This window comes from Polistes dominula, unplaced genomic scaffold (assembly GCF_049000335.1).
Source record: "Polistes dominula isolate Pdom_NZ unplaced genomic scaffold, Pdom_raw_medaka contig_17, whole genome shotgun sequence".
In the NCBI taxonomy this organism is placed as follows: domain Eukaryota; kingdom Metazoa; phylum Arthropoda; class Insecta; order Hymenoptera; family Vespidae; genus Polistes; species Polistes dominula.
The window spans coordinates 2982684-3003032 of NW_028301049.1; the positions used below are offsets into that span (position 1 = coordinate 2982684).

The following is a 20349-nucleotide window of genomic DNA, read 5'->3' on the forward strand; positions in this document are numbered from 1 at the left end:
TTGTTTTTTACTTTAATATTCCCTTTCGATGATATTCTCGTCGTTTTTCTTCTTCCTTTTTTTTTCCACTCACACGTCACATCCCATTAGAATCGATTGCTAATGACAAGAGAAAAAAAGAAAAAGAATGAGAATAGATACACATGTATATAGGTGTATATGTATATATATTTGATTGATATTCGATTGTTCATTGTAATTGACCGAGTCTGCTGTCAGATTAAATAATTTATTTTGTAAAAAATGTATTATACGAAATGATATTATATTTCAAATATGATTCGAAGAGTTGTAACGTTTTATACTTTGAGCAAAGAATAAATTGAATTGAAGTACATATATATATATATAGAAAAGAGATTTAATTTTTTGTCTTTTTTATTTCACATTTAGGAATATCAACACTTCATCGATAAACTATTCGATTAATCGGCTTTTCGATAGATAGCTACTGGCTATCGACTACTAGCCGATTAATCGGCTTTTCCGTTTTTTAACTCCCATTGGATTTTGTTTTACTCTTACTTGTACTTTTTTGTCTTTGTTTTTCTTGTTTTATTTCATATTTACACTTTACTGTAGTATGTGCATGCACACATCATCAAATATTTTATTTGAAGACGAATCAGATTGTTTCTATCGCAAAGGGATTTTGAATTCTTACAAAACCGAGCTCATGAATTTATGCTCAACCGAATTGTTTATAGTTAATGAATTTTTTTGAAGAACATTTGATAAAATAAATAAAATAAACAAGACAATTGCTTTCTGGTATTGAGAAAGAAATTTGTAGAAATGAAACATGAAAGAATTTACCCTCCAAAAAATTATATTATCATTAAAATATATTATTTATTAATTATAAAATAAATATTAAATATTTTCAATTATAAATATATAAATATTTAATAAATTATTCAATATTTTATCATTATATTATATAGTATTAATTAGAATATAATTAGTTAAAGAAATATTTGAAATTTCATGGGGGGAAAATAATCTAAAGCTACGAAAAGAATTTGGAAGGATGCTTTGTAGAAATAAGCAATGCGAGAAATATGAAGTAAAAAGCATGAGGAATGGAAGGTAATACTATACAACATAAGAAGAAAAATGCATTGACGACGAATCCAAAGAAGCACAGAACTACGAATCGGCATTCTATCTATCGATCGCTCACGTACTCGTTCCTTTTGTAATTTTATTTATGCCACGTTCGACCTGTTGCGCCTTATCTTCTCAGTTCGTTCTAACGCGTTTTTTTACGTTTTTTTTTTTGCATCCCTACACCTACTCCTTACCCCTATTTTAAACCAGACACTTCACACTGTTTTTCTCTTTTTTTTACTTTTAATCCTTGTTTTGTTTTTTTTTCAGTATAAATAATAAATAATTATTCATCGTGGACATAAATACGAGTGAATATAACTTTTTATTTTTTTTTTTTTTTTTTTATATTTTTTTTACGGAACGTTCATTTTAAGTAGTACGAGTATAAGATATCCCCGGTGCGTGGTCAGACATTTAAGTAGTATAAATCGAGTATTCACGAACCGGTTAGATACTTTTGAGTACTTTACGTAAATCACTCTATAAATGATCAAACCTTTTGAATGAACAAATTACTAAAATTATTTCGTAAAGTATTCGTAAGACTGTAGTTAGCTAATGACGTTCTTTTACAAAACAAAATAACCAATAGAAACATCGGAGTATTACCCTTCATATTTTTATTCACAATTTAGAGAACGATTTTGTTAGTTGTCTTATATTAATAATAATAATTATTATTATAATTATAATAATTATTATTATTATAATTATTATTATTATTATGTAAAATCGTATTTACTTTGCTATAAGTAAGACAGTATTAATGAAATCAATGAAATTTATTTGTATTAAGAATCCTTTGACAAATCAAGCAATGAATTTTAAATAACCTGATCGTAATTTCAAAGTATTCTCGTTCGAATACGATATTTATAATATAATAATATTCGTCAGATCGTTAATCATGAAAATCGATGACCATTTTACCAAATAAATGAATCAAAAAGGACATATATATATATATAATATAAATTACAGGAAATTCTAGAACAAAGTATTGATATTTGTTTGCCATGAATAAAGTTAATTTTTAACGTAGAAAATTATTTGAATTTATCAACGATAAGTAAAAGTATTAGATATATATATTGTTACGTCCTAGAGGACGAAGTGAGTTAAGTAGTATAAGTAATGCCTGTTTATGGTCACTCTGCTTTCACCGAGTTTAACCGGGACCAGGCTGGTTCGTTTCTCGTTTAAAACAGTGATATAGTCTGGCAAAAAGCGTACGATAAGAGGGTGGATTGAGGAAGGTTTTGAAGCAAGGAGAAGATTAGTGGTCCGCAGCTCTGATTTAACAACAATTTAATGATAAAAATATGATTGGTGACTTACAGTGTTCGGTACAGTTGCTGGTTGCTTTCGAGATTGCACAGGAGGCTTGGGCTGGTTTCTTTCCAAAGGGGTCGAGACACTCAAAGACCCGAAAGTTAATTATTTATTATGACTGATCAATCAATTAATATTTAAATATCGAATAGCTGGTAGCTAGTAGTAACGAACGAAGTCAAACTATAACTGAGTTCAAAATTGTAAGTAGAAAACTTTAAGTAAGTGAAAACTAAAAACTGAAGTAAGTGAGTCGAAAATGAAAACTAAAACTGAAGTGACTAGGTGAAAACTAAAACTCGAGTAAGTCAGACTGAAACTGAAACTGAAGTAAGTAAACTGGAGTGCTCAAACTGAAGTGAAAAACTGAAGTGACTAGGTGAAAACTAAAAACTCGAGTAAGTCGGACTGAAGTGAAAACTGAAGTAAGTGCTGGGGGCGATGGACTCTGGCTTTTATAGCCCCCGAAAATCCTTCGTGGGAGGGGTAGCTCGGGTACCCCCACTCTTAGTCTCTAACTGGCCCAAGCGTCCTAAGCATCCTCGTTCGAGAAAATTCTTATGTCCTCATGGACTACTAATACATTTACATCTCTAACATATTTTTACATATTACGCATATATATATAACCTCGTAGCTTAGTATTTGCGCATTTATACCCTTTTATGTTCATTATACATCTTTTAGTCAATCATTCTTAGTTACATCTTGTTAATCCTTAATCAATCATCAATGCGTTGTTCTCGAACGATTACATTTCATTATCCTTTAATTGGCTACATACTTGGTACGATTCTAGCGATGAGGTCTATTTATTCTAGGACATCTTTATTCTAGGTTTATATCTAGCTATATTCTTTATATCTAGGTTTATCTAGCTATTCCGCTTATTTAGTCGTTTATCCAATTAGGCACATAGTTTCGCGAGTTACATTGTCTCGGGCGAAAATATCTAGGAGTTATCTTTGGTTCCGGAAAATTCTAGAGTGTAAGATTTCTGTTGGCCTACGTGACATTTACCAGCGTTTCTTAGCTTGGCGACACTCAGTCGCGGGAAAAGGTTTTATGACTTGAGGGGGTTAATATTCGGTTGCAAGGGGAGATGGTCATTCTCCAGGATTTAGGTAAGGGTTGCCTACCTGCGTCGTAGGTGGGATTTTTATGACAGGCTTCATATGTATATGGCATTGTGAAGGTGGAGGGAAACTTCAGGGAGGTCCTTTTTATTAGTGGTGCTTTTCAATAAGATTTATAGGTTAGCTAATGGGTCTTTGTAAAGAAATTGGAGCATATTTGGTGGCTATTAAAAACCTTTTCGTCTGTTGCATTCTGAGTTTCGAATTTGACTCTTTTCCTTTGACATTTATTTATTTTTTTTTATTGCCCTTAAATATTTGTTAAAAGGAAGGTCTCTGTTCAGCAATAAATATTACTGGCGCCACGGAAAATCTTGGAGTGGCGTCGGAGTTTAATACATAAACCGGTATTTATACTTTTTAGGAAAACATTCTTCAAGGGATGCTTTGCACGGGACAGTCCTTCCACTAGTTTATTTCGATAAAGAGAACGAATGTTCGAGAGTTACGAGTCATAATTATTCTTCTATCTGTACTACTTATAATTGTTTCTATTGTTATTTGGTGGACTACTGGAAAGATGTCTCGCGCAACTGGATTTGAATCACTGCGAAAAATTTGGGTGGCGAATCGTGGCGGAACGTCACACCTCCCCCTCTTAGAAAAAATAAAGTTATCGTGAAGGCGATGACTTTATTTTTCACTAGACGTATGTGTTTGTTAGTGTGGGTGTTATCAAAGATTTTCTATTACATACTACTGTGCGCAACGGCGCTCGTTGGTTCTCGCATTCGCTTGTGACCTCTTGATCCTTCTGTAGTTTCACGGTGTTGTATCTTCCAACGATGTTTTCTTCGGTTTGGTTGCAGCGCAGTTGACTGTACTTAGTTTGCTTCGCGTGGTTCACAGCAGGTAACCGATGCATATGTGGCGGAGGACTAGGTGTATCCTTTTATTAGTGAATTGACCAATGCTTTTATTGTTCTGAAAATCACAAATATTGTAATGCATCCGGCGGAGAGAGAGCCGAAATTAATGAAACCATCCGACACTTTCTTTGCGGTGGAATCTGCTATTTTCCCAATGTATCTTCGGATTATAAATTTGAGAGGTACAACCCGTCGGTCAGCTGTTGTCTGCCGGTCCTTGTCCTCATAATGTTGTTTGTATAATTTGTTGTTCAGAAGGATACATCAGATGGTCTTTTAATTTTTCGATTTGCTGAGGCCTATAGATACCGCTGGTGGCGAGAGTGCTTGGTGCGGTATGTTTCTATGAGAGCCTTGCTTTGTTTCAATATTTCGGGTGCGAGTACATTTACTGGGTTAGATGTTAGTCCAATCCGTCCGTGTTATGCAACGTAGCCATTATCCTGCATCGAGTATAACTAATACCTTTGTATTTGTGTAGTTAAATGTGGGTGCGCGAGGCGTTCAAGCGTCGGGCTGGATATTGCGATCAAATCCGATGAATTCTCCTGCGATGTTTGTGGTGGCAAGAACCAGAGCGACGTGACGCAACATTTTCTAATACATGATATCGTACTTGTTACATGCTTATGATCGAGAGGAGGTTTTTCGCATACGATGACGATTCGCTTATGGAGAAAGTCTGAGGTGTATAGCGGGTGGGGTTCGCCGCTTCTCCAATCTCGGAGTAGTTTATTTTGAAAATTACTTTTCCTTTTATAAAAATCGAGTTTAGTCGGGATAAGAGAAATGACGAATACCACGGTGTGTAAAGTATATAAATTTAAATTTTAGTTTTTGTATACTTTCAGTCTATCGACGTGTACTCTTCTGGTTTTTCCCTCTTTTAATTCTATGATCGCATTATTGTTTTCTAACAGTTTTATTAGTTTAAAAGGACCATTGTAAGTATTACCGAATTTACCCTGTTTCACTGCCAATAGGAAGACATCATCTCCGACTTTCAATTTCTGTGATACAACCTTTTTATCATAGTATGTTTTGCTTTTGGCTTTTGCTTCTTCCAAATTTTTGCGAGCGAGGTCTTGTAGTCTGTCCATTTAAATTCTTTATCTTGTTTCAGTAAGTCGGTGAGAGGTTTGGCGATTTTCGAAAAATTAGGTATGAATCTGCGATAATATCCTACGAGACCTAGAAATTCTCTTATGTTTTTCTGATTTTTAAGTACAGGGAAATTTTGTACTGCTTTTAATTTGTCGGGGTTCGGTTTGACTCCGTCTTTTCCTATTACGTGACCTAAGTAGTGAACCTCATTTTGCAAAAATATACATTTGTCTGGTTGCAATTTTAAATTTGCGTCTTTAATGCGTTTCATGAATGTGTCGATTCTCTGCATGTGTTCGTCTAGATCCTTTGAGTAAATCACTATGTCGTCTAAGTAAACGAATAGTATTTCGCCTATTAAACCGTTTAATATTTCATTCATTGTTCGTTGAAAGGTGGCTGGAGCGTTCTTTAAACCGAATGGCATTCTCTTGAATTGGTAATGACCGGAGTGAGTCGAGAAAGCTGTTTTATGGGCATCTGCTGGATGCATTTCTATCTGGTGGAATCCTGATGCGAGATCGAGCGTGCTAAAATATTTCGCGTTACCTAATTGATCTAGGATGTCCGTTATATTCGGTATAGGGTAAGCGTCGGCGATGGTCTTTTCATTCAGTTTGCGATAATCAATTACTACACGCCAGCGTTTATTTCCCTGCGAATCCGGTTTCTTTGGCACAATCCAAAGAGGACTGTTATATGGGGATTTTGAGGGCTCAATTATTTTGTTGTCCAACATCGTCTGTATCTGTGCCTTAATTTCGTCTTTACAAGCTTCTGGATATCGATATTGTCTTACATGTATCGGGATTTCGTCTGTGGTCAAGATTCTATGCTGTGTTACGTTCGTCGCGCCAAGAGTATCGTTTGGTAGGTGAAAATTTTCGGAGTATTTATTTGCAATTAGTTCTACACATGATTTTTCTTTTTCTCCTAGGTTATCTGAGTTTAGTAAAGAGGTCAAAATGACGGCCTTGGGTGTATCTATCGCACTACATGACATTATTTTATAACAATTATCATCGTTCCGAAGTCTTAATTTTTCTTTATCAATTTCTAATTCAAATTCTATTCTCTGTAATTCCGCGTAATTAATAATCGGCTCTAATTCTGGATCGAATTCTTCATTTGTACTATTCAAATTGTTAATTTTCGCGTTTTCTTCATTGAAATTCCTACTAACGTTATTCTTTTCACTACTAATTTCTTCTGAAAACAATTCTTCATCATCAAATTCAACATTTTCCAACATTTCATCTACGTTTAAATTTTCTTCAATCGTAATATTCCCATTCTTATCCTCATTCATATTCTCAATAATATTCTCCTCAATAATATTCTCGTTACTTCTACTCGATTTCAATCCTTCTTTAATATTGTCAATTTCAAATAAGTCTGGCGAAATACCTAACAATTCTTCAAATGCCGATTCTACGCGTGACGCGGACGTAAATTCTTTATTTATCTGGTGGTTTTCCTTTTGTCCTTTGCTAGTCAACGAACTCCCTTCGAACGAAGGCTCCTTGTGATGGTCTACGACTGACGCAGCATGATCACTTACTTCGCCCAATTCCAAAGAGTTTCCATTTTCTAGCGGGTGGACTAGGACGGTAGGAATTCCTAACGGAACGGTTCTATCAAAATCGTTATAAACCTTGATTCTACATCTTCCTTCTTCAACATCTACTATAGTATCTTTGAAATATATACCGGGGCCTGCATTTCTTCCTCTTACTAAACCTCGGCGAACTTCTGGATTTAGAACGCATACTCTTACATTCGACGCTTGTTTTGGCGGGAGAAGTCTGATGGTCGATTCGAAAAAGGGGACGCTGACACCTTCGAATTCTACAGTTCGGTTATCGTATCTAGGTAGGGCGACCTTGTCTTCGAAAAATTCGTCTCCCAGGACACCGTCAGCTTGTAAACCTATGTTGGCCGGTACTACGTGAAAGGGTAGACATTTGCCGTACACGCATAAGTTTACCATGCCTATTGATTCAAATTCCGTGGTTAAACCTCCTATTCCGGAGAAGCGTCGCGTGAATGTGCCGTTAATTTCAGTTTCGGGGGGGAGTGCCGTCCATTTTATTATATTTAAATCTGCTCCGGTGTCTACAGCAAAGATGATTTTTCCTACTCCTTCCAACCACGTAGCTACTAATTTTGCTCTACCCCCTTGTCTTTTTGTCGAGACCCTTACTGGGAATTCGCCGGGTAAGGGGGTTCCTCCCCTAAAAAATTTCTCTTCTCCATAAGTACATCAGATAGATCGCGGACGGGAGCTACATAAGCGGATTCTGAGTCTTCTTGTGCAGATAACGCGCGAATTTCCGCCGGTTTTTGGTTTTGCGCGGTTTGATCTCTAGCGGGGGCGTAATTTTCCGGGGGTGGTACAGTCTTTTGTGGATTCTGTGCGGGGACAAAACGCATGGTAGGACGATAATTATTCGGGCGGTAATTGTTTTGCCGATAAGTGTTTTGGGAATTATACGCGTTAGGTTTGTAACTCGGGCTCTGTCGATCGGTGTAACGACGGGGACTAAAATTATTGTTGTATCTAGGGTTAATAGATCGTTCAGGATTCCGGTTTTCGAAGGCGCTCGGTTGTCTCGGCTGATCATTGTTGTCCCGATAATAGTCGATGCGTCTGTTTCTGTCTTCTATGTTTTCGCGATAATTATTTCTGTAAGAAGAGGGTTGTCCTCTCGGCTGATAGGTTTGGTTAAGTGACAACCCGATGTCGTCACTCCCCGCGATTTCGGCTGCTCGGTCGGTAGCCTCTCCTAAGTTAGCGAAAGTCGTATTTTGCATGCCCGTACGGATTGATGGATGTAGACCCTTTATGAACCGACTTATCATTAATTGGCTAACCTGTCCATCCGCGATGATGGCGATTTCCGTGGGGTTGCTACGGATGGAATTCCTTAAATCGGCTTCCATTCGGTGCGTTCTAAGGCTATAGTGAATTAAGCTTTCGTTACGCCCTTGTTCCCAACGAGATAATTCGGCGACATACTCGAGTGTGGTTTTGCACGGGTTGAAATTTATTTTTAATTTTCTTATGAACGCTTCTACAGAATCGAACTCGGCGTTCGCGAAAAGATCGTCTGCGTCTCCGATCAACCTACTCCTCAACGCGGCTATTACCTCATCGACCGGATAATTTTGTAATGACTGCGCGGCCCGTTGACAAGCTTTGATAAAGGTGTCGGTCTGGGAACCATCTCCGTTGAACTTAGGCACTTGTTCGATTATTTCTTTGAGTGAATACGCGTGACTGAAGGTTGTGGGTTGCGAAAATTGGCGAGAAACGGGGACGTGAGAAGGAGGAGTGTTCGACGGTTCAGGGTTCGCGGACTTTTCGGGGGCTTCTAGACGCGCCCTTAATCTCTCTAATTCTTCGTTTTGTCGTTTAATTAGTTCCGCGGCCTGTTCCTTTTCTAATTGCATCGCTTTCCTTTCTTCGTTAATTCGTTTCTCTTTCTTATTCATTTCTTCCATCATTATACTGATTTCTTCCACGGACAAATTAGTCTTACCGCGGGTGCCCATTGCCATTTTCTATCACTATTTGCAACGAAAGATGAACTCGTATCCCACTTCTGACACCAATTTTGTTACGTCCTAGAGGACGAAGTGAGTTAAGTAGTATAAGTAATGCCTGTTTATGGTCACTCTGCTTTCACCGAGTTTAACCGGGACCAGGCTGGTTCGTTTCTCGTTTAAAACAGTGATATAGTCTGGCAAAAAGCGTACGATAAGAGGGTGGATTGAGGAAGGTTTTGAAGCAAGGAGAAGATTAGTGGTCCGCAGCTCTGATTTAACAACAATTTAATGATAAAAATATGATTGGTGACTTACAGTGTTCGGTACAGTTGCTGGTTGCTTTCGAGATTGCACAGGAGGCTTGGGCTGGTTTCTTTCCAAAGGGGTCGAGACACTCAAAGACCCGAAAGTTAATTATTTATTATGACTGATCAATCAATTAATATTTAAATATCGAATAGCTGGTAGCTAGTAGTAACGAACGAAGTCAAACTATAACTGAGTTCAAAATTGTAAGTAGAAAACTTTAAGTAAGTGAAAACTAAAAACTGAAGTAAGTGAGTCGAAAATGAAAACTAAAACTGAAGTGACTAGGTGAAAACTAAAACTCGAGTAAGTCAGACTGAAACTGAAACTGAAGTAAGTAAACTGGAGTGCTCAAACTGAAGTGAAAAACTGAAGTGACTAGGTGAAAACTAAAAACTCGAGTAAGTCGGACTGAAGTGAAAACTGAAGTAAGTGCTGGGGGCGATGGACTCTGGCTTTTATAGCCCCCGAAAATCCTTCGTGGGAGGGGTAGCTCGGGTACCCCCACTCTTAGTCTCTAACTGGCCCAAGCGTCCTAAGCATCCTCGTTCGAGAAAATTCTTATGTCCTCATGGACTACTAATACATTTACATCTCTAACATATTTTTACATATTACGCATATATATATAACCTCGTAGCTTAGTATTTGCGCATTTATACCCTTTTATGTTCATTATACATCTTTTAGTCAATCATTCTTAGTTACATCTTGTTAATCCTTAATCAATCATCAATGCGTTGTTCTCGAACGATTACATTTCATTATCCTTTAATTGGCTACATACTTGGTACGATTCTAGCGATGAGGTCTATTTATTCTAGGACATCTTTATTCTAGGTTTATATCTAGCTATATTCTTTATATCTAGGTTTATCTAGCTATTCCGCTTATTTAGTCGTTTATCCAATTAGGCACATAGTTTCGCGAGTTACATTGTCTCGGGCGAAAATATCTAGGAGTTATCTTTGGTTCCGGAAAATTCTAGAGTGTAAGATTTCTGTTGGCCTACGTGACATTTACCAGCGTTTCTTAGCTTGGCGACACTCAGTCGCGGGAAAAGGTTTTATGACTTGAGGGGGTTAATATTCGGTTGCAAGGGGAGATGGTCATTCTCCAGGATTTAGGTAAGGGTTGCCTACCTGCGTCGTAGGTGGGATTTTTATGACAGGCTTCATATGTATATGGCATTGTGAAGGTGGAGGGAAACTTCAGGGAGGTCCTTTTTATTAGTGGTGCTTTTCAATAAGATTTATAGGTTAGCTAATGGGTCTTTGTAAAGAAATTGGAGCATATTTGGTGGCTATTAAAAACCTTTTCGTCTGTTGCATTCTGAGTTTCGAATTTGACTCTTTTCCTTTGACATTTATTTATTTTTTTTTATTGCCCTTAAATATTTGTTAAAAGGAAGGTCTCTGTTCAGCAATAAATATTACTGGCGCCACGGAAAATCTTGGAGTGGCGTCGGAGTTTAATACATAAACCGGTATTTATACTTTTTAGGAAAACATTCTTCAAGGGATGCTTTGCACGGGACAGTCCTTCCACTAGTTTATTTCGATAAAGAGAACGAATGTTCGAGAGTTACGAGTCATAATTATTCTTCTATCTGTACTACTTATAATTGTTTCTATTGTTATTTGGTGGACTACTGGAAAGATGTCTCGCGCAACTGGATTTGAATCACTGCGAAAAATTTGGGTGGCGAATCGTGGCGGAACGTCACAATATATATACATCTATCTACACCATATTGTATAATATAAATGGAAATATTACACCATTAAAGGGAAGAGAGAAATAAAAGGAAGGGTGGAATGAGGTGAAGTGAGAGAAGGAAAATCGAACGTTCCCGAGTAGATTCATTTTCATGGATATTATTAGTCCGATCGTTTATCACAATAAACGTCATAGCATCGGTAAATGTTTATATAGACATAAATATGAAAAAGTAAAAATGTTAAATAAATGATATATACTCAAATATTTACGAGTGCATGATTTATCTAAACGAATAAGTGGTGCAACTGAGCGAAAGGGTTAGAGGGAATGATTTTACGTTTGTAAAATAATTCGTAATAGTTGTGTAAATAATTTGACGTTGTGTCAGGTTTATAATTATCATTAAATATGTTCCTGGTAATTAAAGTCTTCATTGTAAGACTATAATAAAAAAATGTAATTAAATTATTACAAATTTTATAGACAAATGTGTATGACGCAATAGTCTGTTGAGAATACGTAATTTACATAGAACCAGCCACCACACAGATTCATCCCAATGGTAAATTAATCCAATTGCAAAAGTCATCTGGTTAACAAATTTGTCCCAGTTGCAAAATTGTAGATAAATATTACAAATCTTTTTGATCGTTAATAGATTTAGCAAATACAAGCATTAAGAAAATAATGAAATTATAGAAAAATGTATGCACTGCAATAATCAATGAAAAAGAAAACGATAATTAAAATTAAAACAAAAAAAAGGAAATAATAAATAACAAAGTGAATCCTAATTACTGTTTTCAAAAGAAAAAGAAAAAAGAAAAAAAACCAATAAAATCACAATGCATAAAATTCGAAAGAAAGGAAGTATACTACTGGCATCTTTTAATCGCGAAAAAAGAAAAAGAATTAAAAAAAAAAAAGTATGAGAATCGTTGAATCGTTGAAGAAAAGAGAAAATCGTAAAGTGTGTATATCCTTTTTGAGAAGGAGCAACCGTGCAAAAGCTCCAAATGCGAAAAACCTTACCCGACTACGAGCAATTATTTTCGTCTCATTGTCCCACCCCATCCCCATAACCAACCCCCCACCCTCTATTCTCGTCGAGAGTACCGAAAGAGAGAAGATGTCTTTCTGCGAAGACAGAAACTTTTTTTCTTTTCTTTTATTGTCTTTTTTCAAAACGACGGAATGACGAAGAAACTCTGAAGCAGTTAGTCCGTATCCAACAGGAAGTGGCGGCAGCTGAGAGACACCGGAAGAATGACGGTTGACTACACACCCTTTAGTAGGGTCTATCCTACAAACTACCCCATTCCCAACCCCCATTATCATCAAACTGACTGAAATACGTTTCTAAAAAGGATTTTAGATATGAATGGTAGTATTGATGACAATCAAACAATTCAAATCTCGATTAAAAACCTTTTTCATTCGAATTATTACTCTCAATTTAATTTGAATGATATTCATACATTCATTTATTCATAATTTATTTTTTAAAGATTATTCCAACAATTTTACTTAAAATAAAAGAAAATAAAAGAAAAACAAAAAAATTTGATGCAATTTTTATTGTTTTTCATTGAATTTGATTTCATTTATGATTACCAAATTAATTTATTTTGTTTAATATTAATTAGTATTTGTATTCTAAAGAAATAAACGTAATATACCTATATAATTTTAACTATAGCAAAATATCCTAACCTCTTTTAGCGATCATTTCGGAAAAACTTGTAACAATTGCAACCAGTTAGTCTTATCCATCGAGCAAATTTTTAAACATCTAAATTCTACCAATTGTAGGTTATTTAGCATTCAAGAAACTCACATTCAATAAAGAAGATTCATCGTCATATCAATGGTACATTCATTAACATAACAAAAAATATAAATAATTGTAAAAATAATATCCTAACTAAGCAATTGTTTGATTTTAAATTTATCATTTTATTTAAACAAAATAATTTATACCTTTTAAATTATCAACGAATGGTATATCGACTGCTGATAATATAGGAATCACCAGGACGAAATTTGGTAAGGTTTAACTATAAAGTTGGTACGATAATTAACTAAAACTGACCTCTTTGGGATAATAAAACAACGAACAAACGAAATCATTTCGCACGATTAGGTTTGTTTGATCGATAAACTTTTGTGAAAGTTTATTTTTTGGTATGAACCTTCGGTTTGCTACTAAAATGACGTATACTCGGGTGGTAGTGATGGTGGTGGTGTTGTAGGTAGAAGAAAAATCATTGTAGCGTATTTATTACGTTGGTATAATTATAAATAAAAGGACAAGACAAGGTGTGAAGATATTTTATCTTCGTTATTATGTGCGATCGATCGAGATGGAAACCTAGGGCGTATTGTTACTCTACCAAGAAAATAAAATCAGTTTCATACTCGAAGTATGTATATTGCGAAAAGGGGGAATTACCAATAAAATTATTTTCTCTCGGATACGCCTAATTTAATCAAATTTTATATTCGTTCTTTTATTTTATTTTTAATTTTTTTCCACGAATAAAAAATGCAAAACTCTAAACAGAAGATAAACTGAACGTAGTTAATTCTAAAAAAATGGGGTTGATAGAATTATTAATCAATTATTTTTATTTTAACAATTTAAAGTTGTTGAAATTGATCAAATATTGGTAACCCAATTATTTGTGTGCAACCTGAATTGAAATAAAACGCATAATAATTTTTTTTTTTTTTAATTAAATTATTTTTTTTATAGATGGGAACGTCAAATTCCAAAGGATGAAGATTATTGGGAAGAATATTTTCGAAAAGAAGAACAAAATTTAATAGTAAGAAATTCCTATCCTAACTTAACCTATTATCCTTTGATCCAACAGTATCCTAGAACTTTAAATAATAGGATTCGTAATAACGATGACGAGAATACTTTAAATAATTTTATTTATGACGATAACAAACCTTTTTTAGAATCTATATCGAATGATACAGATTTTAGGATAAATTCTTTTACGAAAGACAATAATTTTGTAAATAATACTTCATGTAGGGTATCTGAAAAACCTTTTAAAAAATTTCATACATCAAAAAGGAAATTAAAGATGTCCAGTAAAGAAAACATTTTACCAGGAACCAAATCTTCTTCATTATTTTCTGATAATAATTTTTTAAAATATTCTACTCGATACGCTCATGAAGCTTTAAAACGTTTAACCAGAAAAATCCATTTTGATATAAAAAAATTAAACGAAAGGACCACAAAAGTGTCACCATTGGAAACAATAAAGGATTCTAAAGAATTCGGTTATAAAGTTGACGACAAATTTGTAGATTATTGTCCACGTACGAGCTCGTCGAGAAATTTTTTAAACAAATTACCAAACATGTCGTATTTTCCACATAGAAAAACTCAAGATCGTTGTCTTTCATGTTTATACAAATCCCTCGAAGAAATAGATGAATCTTTAAGAAAAAATGAAGATGAGAAAAGAAGAAAAAAACGAATACTCGAGGGAAAACTATCAATCGATTTTGAGAGTGATGAGGATAGTGTCAATTTTGTTGAATTAAAAGATCAAAAAAATCAAAATGAATTGACTACATACGAAAAAGAAATGAAATTAAATTTAATTCATGAAAAGAAGAATATTCTTGAGGAAAACAAATTGGGTTTGCAAGGAATACAAGAAACGGAGAACAAAATTAATGAAATCAAAGGATCGTTGCAAGTTTCAGAATTAAAATCGACGATTAACGTTGATAAAAAACTCGAATTTGAAATATCATTGGACAAATCCAAAGACATTGCTTCAAATTCTGACGATGACGAATCGAGTATAACTTACGTAGACAATTCTTCGACCAAATGCAAATACAAAGCAGCTTGTCACGTACCAACAATTTTGTGTCACCCATTGGAACCATTGAGAGCATTGAAATTAAGAAAATCAACGAGCATGCAAACGCGTATGGCGATGAACGAGTCAACAGAATCAACGACAGTCGAGTTGGATGATGAAAATTCTAAAATTGTGTCTCAAAAAATAAAACAAGAAGAAACCCTAAAAGATTCTAAGAACAAACTAACCGAAACTGATTCGAAACCTGTTAAAAAATTGACCAAAATCAAATCGGTTGCTGAAAATTTGATAACTAATGATGACGATGATGATTATGCTTTAATTAACGAAACGAAAAATAAAAATTTATTAAGAAGAACATCTAGTTGTACGAATTTCGAAGAAATATTAAAAGATTTTACAAAAGGTAATGTGTTGCATTGTTTAAACGAGGAAGAACAAGAACAACGTTGTTCCTTGTTTTCAAAAGATGAAATAGAAGAAAAATTAAAAGATTTGGAGATACGTAAAGTATCACCAATAGTAGCATTGTCCACAATGTGCGATATGTCTTTAAATCGAATTTTAGAATTGAACGATAATAGAGATAAGAGTAGGGATGAGATTGCTAAAAGTTTGGTTAAATTATTGATAGAATCTAGACGTTATACGAATCCTGATAAGTTTCCTTCTGATCTGATTTTTTCCTCAAAACAGCGACCACTGTTGAACGGTCACCGATTAAGACGCATCCTACCCTTAGAATCTTACAATCTGATAGCACCTTTGTTGGGAATGCCTGAACATTATCCAAGATTACCCTTCGACCTTCCTAAATTACTGAAGTTTCGTCCGACCAAACAACGATCTGATCAATCCGATTCTACCCGGGAAACTCACGACGATTTAATCGTAAGTTGAAAATAGAAATTTCGATTAGTTTGATAGAAGAAAAGAAAAAAATAGGATCAAATTTTAATCGTAGTATTTAATTATTGTTAAATATTATATACCGGTTAAGAAGTTAAAACACTGTTAATAATGTTAAAGCTAGGATAAATTGTCGCGTGACGTAGCACTGCGTCATACTTAAAACCAATCATGCGATTTAATCTCGATCAAACACGGCTCGTTTATCACTTTGCTAAGTACGCAACGAGAAAATTGTCATTTGGCATAGAAGTGAATTTTAGCGTACACACCGGAAAAGAAAGGTACACGTGTTAATGTTTTGGTTCTCATTTTTTTTCTTCTTTTCTTCTATACTCGATAAAATATTAATACAAAAATCGTAACAATTATAATAAATTATTTTGTAATTCTTAGGTACACCCACCGTCCATGAAAGATAGCATGATTTTAGACGATGAAACTAAAAGAACACGTTCGAATCCTTACGAATTATTTATGAAGAAAGAAAGACGCAAAGTAAAGATACAAAAAAGGATATTTTCTAAAGGATTATTTCTTTTATTTGAAGTGTACGCTTTTATTGTCCCTTAGGCTATCGTTTGGCGCCCCTTGACAGAATCCGACTTGAAGGGCTACGATCCAGAAGCCACTCTTCGTATGAGAGCTGACAAGATTACTACAGATATATGTGAAGAATTTTGCGAATGGTTGAGGAGTTTAGGTGGATTAGAAAAAGGGATCAATGAAACTGTTTTAAAAGACATGTTTGAAATTAGTTTTTCAGCTGACGTATGCAAATCAACTCAAGTGAGTTAAATCTCATTTATACTAAACAAATATACTCTAAACACAATTATTCTAATATTAAAATAAATTAAAAATTATTTGTTCAAAAAAAAAACAAGATTAATGTAAAAGAAATGGCAACAGTTCCAACAGACGTAGCCTTGGCAAGATTATGTCATGAAGCAAGCGTATTGGCAACAACCAGAAAACAATTACAAAGAGATGCCAAAGCTGAAAGTAAACCTAAACGTGTTCTGGGATTTGGCACCTCAATGCCAATCGAATTATTATTCATACCACCTGAAAATCAGGTAAGGGAAAAGTGGTTGAAGTGTAAAAGTGTACCACGTGAACTAGAAACGATGGATGCTGTTTGGGATGGGATTATTCATTTGGAAAGTGTGCAAGCTTTCATCAAATGGTTTTTCGTCCGTCATCCTGAGGTATTTCAATTAATGACAAATCTTTTTAATCTAACGGTTGATTATCATTTTATTTTCTAATCACAGGTAAGCCCGCCGGAAATATTCAAACGTTCTAAAATTACGAAAAAAAAATAACAAAAATCATACGAAGGAAAAAAACAATGTTTAATAATCGATTAAATCGAAATGTAAATTTGTCGTTGAATTTATTTAACGTTTAGAAGTTTATTTGACACGAGTTAATCGATTTAACGAATATATAACGAAAGAAAATGTTTTGGTAAGTGAGATATACACCGTCGTGTAACCAACGATTTAGCTCGGATTTTCAACGTGCAAACACTAGCAGCAGGCGTGCCAACCAATAATACCGTTCGATAACACGATACCAAACGCCTGTTTCATGTATGTGGCGTACGGTTAACCCCTAAAGCCAACGCAGTATCCCCAAACTATTAGGAATATACGGTTAAAAGTCTAACAACGTTAAACCAAACCGTTCATTTGCCTATTCGACAAAAACTATCATAAAATACTGACAACGATTAAGCCTTAATCATTCTAATCGATTTATTTCAATTGTAAATTTACAAATGTTTTTAAGTAAATTGGATGCATTTAGTGTCAACAAATATTTGTCAAAAAGAAAGTATTGATAGAAAATGTTGCATGTAAGACATATAACTTGTAAGATCATCGTTAGGCACCCCTTCACCCTTCCACCCCTATCTATCGATAATGACGTAGGACTCTAAACCATAAGAAATATTGAAAAACGTAAATTTCAAGTAAAACTCAGCTTCGTGGCATCTGCTTACGACAGGAACACGTTCGGAGGTATCGTTTTTTCTATCGCATTGGTTTCAAACCCAGATAAAGAGAACAAAATGAGATAAAAAAAGATCTGCACAGTATTCTTCTTCATCTTTCTCTTTTGATAGGAGACTTTTGAATTTTACTTTTTTATCTTTAACATATAATTTCGCGATAACGAGGATGTCGTAGGATTTTACTTCTTTGCGTTCGTTAGTTCGTTTTTGAAAATTGGGTTGTTAGTTTTCATTTTTATTTAAAAAAAAAATAATATGTGAAAATGGTTAATTATTATTAAATATAAATAATTAAAACTAAAATTTTGCAAATAAATGAATTGTACATCAATCCTTGTTAATATTCAATTAAAAAACAATGTAAATTAAAACCTGTTCCTAATTATTGTCCTCACTATATATTACTTTTTCTCAAAAAAAAAAAAAAAAAAAAAAAAAAAATAAGAAAAGACAATATATAAAATATTCAAAAGAAGAAGAAGAAAAAGAAGAAAAGAAATTCGAGATGAAAATAGAACAAGAAAGGTGTCCTAGAAGCCGTTGGTACCTGTCAACGCGAGCAAACACGTGTAAAAATCTAAACCGCAGACACCGCAAAGACACAGCCCCTCGACGGGGGTTTTTTCCTTTCCCTCTCACACGTTCAATCCTTTCCCTCCGCGTTAATTGAGCTAAAAAGAAGTAAAAAAGAGAACACACATTTATATAAACCCACATATAGTAATACTAGGTTTACAAGCATACTCTCTTTTGCTATTCGTTATTCGCGGAGCTCTTTATTCTTTCTGTCCCAGGAATTTCCCACGAGGCCTTTCCCCTCCTTATCTCCTTTCTTCACCCTCTTACAACCCACTCCTTTTTTCTATTTCACTTGCTAAAACAGAAGAAAGAGAAAGAAAACAAGTTGATGTGTGTATTACACGTAGAAATAAGATACAAGTTGAAGTAGAAAAGTACAAGAAGAAGAGAAACCCAAAAAAAAAGGGTTGACGAAAAAATGGAGACCCTGAAAGATGCTGATGATAGACACAAAGGACTCTCCTGCAACGACAGAACAAAAATACAAGCATGGAAAACGAAAAAACTCGAATGACGAGAGGAACGAGACGTAAGGGTGGACCAACCAGGACTGAGGGTTGGGTGTTGCAACGTTCGATGGGGTTGCAACAGGGAAAGGAGATTCGAAGAAGAATATCGGTGCATTGGTCATCGTTTCGGTTCACTTCGAATGAAGATTTTCACTCGAGCGAGAAATTTAACAAGGCACACGCTTCCGATACCCGACAATAGCCAACTTTCTGGGCTACCCCAAACCTCCCCCACCTTTCGTTTCTCCTCTTCAACAAACCCTCTCTTTCTTAAACAGAATGGTCCAATTTTAATTACCTCAATTTCAACTTCCATTTGGTCGTACCATTATTCTCTTCGTCTATTCGTCTGACTGACTGTCTGTCTGTCTGTCTGTTTGTCTAGGACTGGCAAATGAAGGAAAAGTTAAACTGATATAAAGATCGAACTGTTACCAAAGAATTCTTCTCTTCTGTCTTTAAAAATTTAATTGGTAATTAGAAGATTTGATTCTAAAAAATATAAAGTTTTTGTTTTATCGTAGTGGACAGGAATATGTGTCAAAAGTTACGGCAACTTATTAAAAATTAAATATGTGTGAATATAATATGATATAATTTATTAAAAATACTCTAACTCTATCTATAACCTAGTAAGTTTAATATTAAATAAATAAATAAAAATCGATTAGCAACTACTCGTCCTAGTTTTATTTTTGGAATCTTCGATAGTACGATCTACGAAAGAGATATTATTATAATGATAATAATAATAATAATAATAATAATAATAATAAGAATAATAATTAATAGAAAATCAGAATATAATAACGAAGAAAAGTACTTCCAAGACGTCTAACAACCATGACGACGATGACGACGTCTACTTTGCAAAGAGAAATACTAAAGAAGTTAAAGGGTAGAATAGTAACTATAGGGATAGGCAGAGAGAAATTTCAAACAAACCCTAGTACAGTACCTACCACCCATTTCTATCTCGATAATAAACGAAACGACAGATTGTAATTACATGTACTGAGGCGATAATAGTATATAACCGCAGAAACGTTTTGGAATTCAGTCCTGTTCTGTTGTAAACGTTCGTACCTACGAGAAACTGCTTCCCCCTGTTTGCCAGCTTAATTTTCCTATCGTTGAGTATCGTTGAGTATCGTTGAGTATCGTCGTATCGCATTGCATCCCACACCAAGCCAGGAATTTTCTGCTTAATCGAAATAACGATAACCTATAATATAATATGCATTAACATTTTACATTTTAGTGATACCTTTAAACAATTAAACACTATTATCGTTTATTCCTTTTTTTTGTCATATAAAATTGAAATAATAATAAATGTAA

General features: G+C 34.5%; 1 protein-coding gene across 2 annotated transcripts; it reads left to right on the plus strand.

The window, feature by feature from the left end:
- Positions 1-13295: 13295 nt before the first annotated feature.
- Positions 13296-19470, plus strand: LOC149031568 (uncharacterized). Of its 2 annotated transcripts, XM_089175571.1 has the most exons (6): positions 13296-13554; positions 13887-15879; positions 16294-16395; positions 16471-16686; positions 16785-17108; positions 17175-19470. In XM_089175571.1, the coding sequence occupies exons 1-6, from the start codon at positions 13478-13480 to the stop codon at positions 17223-17225; spliced, it is 2763 nt and encodes a 920-aa protein (XP_089031697.1). In that variant the 5' UTR covers positions 13296-13477; the 3' UTR covers positions 17226-19470. The 2 variants fall into 2 exon arrangements, with proteins under 2 accessions (XP_089031697.1, XP_089031696.1); XM_089175570.1 differs by having other exon boundaries at positions 16785-19470.
- The last annotated feature ends 879 nt before the right edge of the window (positions 19471-20349 follow it).